The 7,914-nt window shown below is 30.8% G+C and overlaps 1 protein-coding gene across 1 annotated transcript; it reads left to right on the top strand.

Annotated features, from left to right (window-relative positions):
• Nucleotides 1–225: 225 nt before the first annotated feature.
• On the top strand, nt 226–2,117 carry LOC107949387 (aspartic proteinase PCS1). The gene has a single exon (XM_016884079.2). It carries the CDS (start codon nt 390–392, stop codon nt 1,743–1,745), a length of 1,356 nt encoding a protein of 451 aa, XP_016739568.1. The 5' UTR covers nt 226–389; the 3' UTR covers nt 1,746–2,117.
• Nucleotides 2,118–7,914: the final 5,797 nt, after the last annotated feature.

Raw genomic sequence — 7,914 nt, 5'->3', positions numbered from 1 at the left:
GAAGAAGATAATAATTTAAGACGTAAAAATTACTGCACCTTAAAAGTGAAAATACGATTATACCAGATTGGATGAGATGATAAAATTTTCACTTGCAGAGATGACACAAAGGATGGGTGTGTGCCTATTATTGATTATCATTAAAATTGGTGGCCACCATTTTAATTTTGAACCATAAGAAGATCTAACCGCTAAATTAAGAAAACGCGTACGCTTTACTGTAGCTTATATTTTTCATTGTTTTTGAATTGTCTCTTTCCTCCTCTGTAGGGCATAGCCTGTAGCCATTACTGTCCCCTTCTTTCCCATATATAAATACAACCCCACTCCCTCCTGCATTTTACCCACCACCCACCACCCCCTCTCTTTCTGCTACTAACAACAATCCAATGGCTCTTCTTTTCTATCATCTCCCTTTCCTTCCCTTTCTCTTCCTCTTCCTTCACTTCATCGCTTCCCTTTCCTCTCCAACACAAAACCTGAACGACACCCTTTCCTTCTCTTTTCCTCTTACTTCTCTCCGTATCTCTCCTGATGTTAAAGTTCAGACCCTGTCTTCTTCTTTAGTTGCAGGGGCCAACAAGCATGGTACAAGGCGTTTGGCAAGGCCAAACTCGGGTTCTTATAATTATAAAACCACGTTCAAGTATTCAATGGCGTTGATCGTGGCTTTGCCGATTGGTACTCCGCCGCAGACTCAGCAGATGGTGTTGGACACTGGGAGTCAACTGTCGTGGATTCAGTGTCATAAGAAGCTTGCTAAAAAGCCGCCTCCTACGGCGTCGTTTGATCCTTCTCTTTCTTCTTCTTTCAGTGTTTTGCCATGTAACCATCCTCTTTGCAAGCCACGGATTCCCGATTTTACCCTCCCTACTTCCTGCGACCAGAACCGTTTGTGTCACTATTCGTACTTTTACGCCGACGGAACACTTGCCGAGGGTAACTTGGTGAGAGAAAAGATCACTTTTTCGCGTTCCCAAAGTACCCCTCCTTTGATCCTTGGTTGCGCCACGGATTCCAGTGAAGACAAGGGTATTTTGGGGATGAACCTTGGGCGGTTCTCTTTCGCTTACCAGTCAAAAATCTCCAAGTTTTCCTACTGCGTGCCGACTCGCCGGACGAAACCTGGGGTTTCGCCGACCGGGTCGTTTTATCTGGGTCAAAACCCGAATTCCCACGGGTTTCAGTATATTAACCTTTTGGCTTTCCCTCAAAGCCGGACCATGCCTAATATGGATCCTTTGGCTTATACTCTCCCCATGCTAGGGATAAGGATAGGAGCCAAAAAACTGGCAATCCCCATGCACGTTTTCCGACCCGACGCAGGCGGATCGGGTCAAACCATGATTGATTCGGGTTCCGAGTTCACTTACTTGGTGGATGAGGCCTATAACAAGGTGAGGGAAGAAGTGGTACGACTGGTAGGTCCAAGGCTTAAAAAAGGTTACGTGTATGGTGGAGTAGCCGACATGTGTATCGATGGCAACCCAGTCCAGTTCGGACGGTTGGTCGGCGATATGGTATTAGAGTTCGAAAAAGGGGTGGAAATCACAGTCCCCAAGGACAGAATGTTAGCCGACGTCGGAGGTGGGGTCCACTGCTTAGGGATCGGACGCTCAAACATGCTTGGAATCGCAAGCAATATAATCGGCAACTTCCATCAACAAAATCTATGGGTGGAATTTGATCTGGCCAATAGGAGATTGGGATTCGGTAAAGCCGATTGTAGCAGAGCAGCAGTATAAAGAGGCCATTACGTTTTGCGGTGATGGATCCCGAAATACATGAGATGATCGTGAAAGAAATATCTTTATCCGACGGTCTACAATGAAATGGAAGGTGTCATGTGAAGAACATGGGTTTTATTTTTAAGCATATTATCACAACAGCTGTTTCAAACTTTTTATAGCTTTTGAGCATGCATGTACTTCCCTTCTAGTTGCAGTTGCAGTGTTGTCTGATACTGATAGTGGAAGTTGGATTGGGGACCATGAGTGAAGACAAAGTCAGTGAGACTTAAGCTTAGACTAAGATTTGTATATATGAGGTTGTAAAATTATATATATAATATTATCAATAATCATAATCATAATAATAAATCACTCACTGTTTATTTATATATATTTTTTAAAGCTTTACTATTACTAAAAGTGAAAATGATTGAAGGGGAACCAATGAGACGTGTGTAATGGAAAGGGACATAAAAAGGTTAATTTAAATTAGGGTAGATGAATCATAACAAAACAGAGGGTGTTTTAGTTTGTGGATTTGATTATGGTCATCACGAAATTCAACTACTTTCATTTTCGTTTCGTGAATCGCTGGAAATAGACACCTCTCCAACCAAGACCCATATATATATACTATTGCATGACCTGGCTAGCCACCTATTCTATCATTAAATTTGCTCTTTCTCACTCCCATCGCTTTCCACTCTCTTCTTTTTATCTTCTCAATTTCTAATTAAATTTAATTACATTTCGATAATATTTTTATGTTATTAACAAATAATTTTAATAAATTTTTTATCATAAATTTTAAATCTCAAATCTTAGATTATTAATTTTAAACTTGAAACTGATCTCAAATCTTAAACCCTAAATACTAAAACACTACACTTAAATCATAAATATCAAACTCAAACCCTAAACTTTAAATCTTGAACTCAAAGTTCAGGGTTCAAGTTTGAAATTTAAGTTCAAAATTTTAGATAAAAATTATTATAATTATGTATTAATAACATAGAGAAATTATTAAATAAGAATTATGGATAATATAATTTTTCATCTTACATGGCATAATCAATAGTATATTTTTAAAATAATTTAAAAAAAATTGAGAGCATTTAATAATAAAAGAAAGAAAAAGGGAAAGAAGATAAAAAGTTGGAAAAGGTAATAAATACAAGCCAACGACCCTAAGATTTTACGAGGAAAAGAAGGGGCCCAGTTTTAGTTGGATGCATGCCACGTAGACGACAGCTTTTTTCAACTCTTTCGCCGACTCCCGCGTTTTTACTCTCTTATTCCCGACATTCACATGATTAATTAATGCTTAAACATATTCTAATATACTGTTTTTCTTTTTCAAATATCCATTTTTAATATTTTTTATAGTAAATTTAGGATACTTTCTGCTAAGATATTAATAAAATTACACTTAAATCTCCATAATTAATTAACCTTTTCATGTTTGATTGAAACTCAAATTAACCATTTTTTAAATTTATATTACCTAAAATATCTTACTCCATGAGTGTCATAGTAAGATTTGTTTAGGGTATTGTAACAATCGATTTGTTTAGGGTTGGACAAAGCAGTCACTAGATTAAGATGTGATGAATTAATTGTTATTATCAAAAATTTTATTTCGTATACTTTTTAAAGATCGTATGAACCCACTTGATGTGGCAAGATGTTTATGGGAAGAGTATTGCCTTTTTAATAATCAGGTCACGAGATTAAATTTCTCAATATATAAAAGTCATTCAGTAAGAGTATAACAAAAAATTAAAGAAATATAATATTCTTTATATTGTTCTTTTTTACACAATATCTAGAATTACCCATAGTCTCTTTCCAATTTAGAAATAAGAAGATAATGCATTTCAATACATTCATGCCTTTGTCCTCTTATATTAGCAACAATGTCCATATCAATCGAGTTTAAACTCAATCATGACATAAATTAAAAAAAATTGAACGTTAAAGAAAATGATAAAATCAAAATTTAAAAAAAAAATTAGTCATAAAAATTTATTACAAAATCAATCATGACAATTTAAATAGGACAAAGAAAATAATGATATATATTTACTGGTCAAATATCAAGCTTTTGATATGGAATCCAGCCATAGAAAACAAGCACTATACATCGAATCATACGAAGCATGATACTGGCCCCCAAAAATATCATACAAGAAACAAAGATAATGTTTCATTTTTATTATTGAGTATTTTTAATAAAATTAATGAGTAATTTAAATGCATTTGTAGGGTTATTGTTTTAGAAAACATCTTAGTTTTACTAGGATAAATTTAACGAAATTAAATACGAATAATTATAAAATATTATATGTTTTTTTTAAATTTCTAATTTATCTTCTAAATATGAATTGTAACACTCCCTAACCCTTATTTGTCTCCAGAACAGGATTACGGGATATTATCAGTTAATACAGTTCAATTACGATCATTAATTAAAATAATTGTTTACACTTATCATAAATTTAACGTATCATCCCTTTAATGGGCCCTCGAAGCACAATATGAACAGTAAAATCGATTCGGGACTAATTTAAAATCACTACGAATTTTTCTCAAAATTTCAAAATTTTCCTTATAAACAGTACCCACACACCCGTGTGGATTACTTGTGTGACTCACACGGCCGTGTCACTAGATCACACGGCAATGTCGCTAGGTCACATGGCCGTGTTGAGAGCCCGTGTAACTCTCTGACTTAAAAGTATTAAGGTGCAGTTTCAATACAGCCAGTCCACACGCCCGTGTGCTAGGCCGTGTGGACTCAAAATGAGTCTTACAATTTAAGTTTACCAACCCTGCAAATCTTAATCCACAATCAATTCAATTTCTAAACTCTTAACATGTTATATAATCAACCAATACCATTTATAACAATATTTACAATAACATTTCAAAATGACCATTATTAACATCCAATGTACATGCCATTTACCAAAAAGAAGAGTACTTTATCACTTTGAGTTCGGGATCAGCTTGGATGCTAAGTTGTTAATCACTTTCATACCTAATCTGTGCACGGAAACAAACCGTACGCTGAGTATGAACTCAGTGGTATTCCTATAATCTGAACACCTAATAATATGAAAATATAACATTCACTAAAAAAAATCATATAACAATTACAATTATATAATTGTTCAATTCATAGGTAAATCCTTTATAACTCAATCAATTCTTTCATCTACTAACTCGTATAATTAACCACAATATGTTCACAAATCACTTGAACAATAATATTATTCATTTATATCCCATTTAGAGTTACAAAATTCATGTGTTTCAATCATGTTTCAGTTCATTGTTCAATATCAATAAATAATATTCAACAATTCAAATTTCAATCAATCATCCGTTTTATTCTAAGCTAAATTATCATCCAGTAGCAATCAATTATTCAATAACAATCAATTATTCAATAACAGTCAGTCATTCAGTACCTTTATTCACCCCTATTAACATGACTCAGGCATTGATGGATACACGGATCCAACCAACACACCAGTACGGCACTCAGTGCCTCATCGGCTTTGCCGAAGTAAACAGTAACAGTACGGTACTCAGTACCTCATCATATTAAACCGAAGTAACAATAGTAGTACGACACACATGGTGCTTCATCGACTCGAAGTCGAAGTAACAGTACGGCATTTATAGTGCCTCATCGACTCAAGGTCGAAGTATCCCTGAACACTTCCAATCCTATGGCATGCCAACTATGTCCGGCTTAGCCCAATACAGCTAATAGGGTATTCAATTCACTTTCAATTTTTTTTCCAATCAGTACACATTTTAATTGATCACATAAATTTATAATTCAATTCACTTTTCAATAACAAATATTCAAATTTCACATTAATCACATATTCATATTTATTTTATCACATTCCCAATCAATTTAATTTTCAATATAACATACATTCAATAATTCTCACCTTAATTACTTATCATAACATTTAATCAAAATACAACAATTAATAATTAAATTCACTTTTCAATTTCAACCAAAGTTCACTCCAATTCCAAATAATCAATAATCATCTGAATGCACTTACCATACATATTAAATAATAATTTCAACGATTAAATATTAAGTTCGGATTATAAAAATACAAACCGTAATTTCCGAGCTAACCCTTGTTGACTTTGTCTTTTCCTTTCTTAGTCGAGGTTTTCCAGCACAACGTTAACTATGAAAATTAAAACAATTAAAAATTATCAATACACTACCATTCAATTTCACATTAAATATTTCAATTTTTATTCATCTTTTACCTAAATTCCAATTTAGTCCCTAAACCGAAACTAACTTTTATTCTTTACATTTAGCGTAATATTTTCATTCAATTTTCACTTTAGTCTGATTTCAACTCTTTAATTTCACTATAAACCCCTAATTTTGAAATTGTCTCAATTTAGTCCTTACTATTCAAAACTCTTAATTTATTTCACAATTCAATCCTTTTCTTAATTCTAACTTGAAATTCTATCAATTTAAATCCTTAATTCATCTTTTTGTTCAACATGAACTATACTTATAAACCTATGAACTTTCAAAGTATCAATTTAATTTCATCAAAACCTTGTTCTAAAGCTTCTAAAACATCAAAATCAAGTAAAAATAACTTAATTGACTTACCAATTTAAACTCCAAACTTTAAAACCTCAATTTTCCCCTTTTTTTTTTCTTTCCCTTTTTCTTCTCCCTATTCGAATGCTTCTCTGTTTCTTTTCTCCTTCATTTCTTTCTTTTATTCTTTTATGTTTATTTACTTTATTAATTTAATAACAATAATTTTTATAATAAATATCTATTTAATAATAAATATTTATATTACATGTGTACACACATATATTTTACACTTGTCTATTATCATCACCATCACATTGTGCTTATTTTATTTATTTTATATAATTTAATATTTTAATATAAAAATCTATTTACTTAAATATATTACAATTGTACAAATATAATTATTACACATGCATATTTTTATTACCATACATTTGTCTTTATTTTAATTTACTTCCTAATATAATAATATAATATCAATTAAATAATAATAAATGTATGAAATCTAAGAAAAATCTTAGATTTTTCAATTCATTTGTACCCTCAATTAGGACAAATGGCATAATTCCATTTTGGTCCTTTTTACTTTCTATTAATATGTAATTCAACTTTTACCCCTTATTCAATTTAGTTCTTTTTCTCAATTACCCTTCATTCACCAATCCACAATCTAATTAACCTCACAATTAACTTCATAAATATTTCTAATAAATATTTTCAAATGCATTTTTTAGGAATGGAGACCCAAAAATACACTTTTCTGATAACCGTAAAATTCTGGTCATTACACGGGTAGTCTTTTTTCTTTTTTTAAGTTGGTAATTAATTTATCTTTTAAAAATAATTGAACATTTTTATTAAATAAGTTGTATCTTTTAAAAATATTTGATAGAGTAATAAGAAATTTGATGTGTTTTATATAAAGAATTGTGTTCGAGTATTATACATGAAGAAATAATATTAAAAAAACATTACCTTTCATTTAAGAGTCTGACTCAACTTAACTTTAAATTTATCGAAATATAATATGATTGTAGGATAACAAAAAATTTTAGCAAAAAAAATTGAAACTTAAATACTAAAAAAACCCTCATAAAATAATAAAAAAATCAATTAAACCCCTAATAAAAAAAAGTTAACAATCAATTGAATTTTTAAAATATAGTTTCTCGTTAAAGTTCATGATGAGTGTTAAGTGATGACATGACAATTAATGTAAAAGAACGATGATGTTATAGCTGGCGTAGGATTTCATATGAAAAATATTGATATGGAGAGTTTAACTTAAATTTATTTTTAAATTATTTTACGAGGGCTTAATTGATTTTTTAAAATAAACTTATTATTAAAAATTATTAAAGTTATAAAAAGTTATATAAAAATATTAAAATAGTAAAAAATTAAAAAAAAAACTTACTAAGAATTTATTAAAAATTTTCATCAAAAAATTATTAAAAATGATAAAACATAAACACAATAGTATTTTTTATTTTGTTTTCCTGTAAATTGATAATATTTTAATAATTTAAATAGTCATTTTCATAATTTTCTATTTTTATAATTTTTCAATAATTTCTA

Source organism: Gossypium hirsutum, chromosome A08 (genome assembly GCF_007990345.1).
Source record: "Gossypium hirsutum isolate 1008001.06 chromosome A08, Gossypium_hirsutum_v2.1, whole genome shotgun sequence".
Lineage (NCBI taxonomy): Eukaryota > Viridiplantae > Streptophyta > Magnoliopsida > Malvales > Malvaceae > Gossypium > Gossypium hirsutum.
The sequence above is the reverse complement of the archived record's forward strand: the minus strand, read 5'-3'. Positions and strand labels throughout refer to the sequence as shown.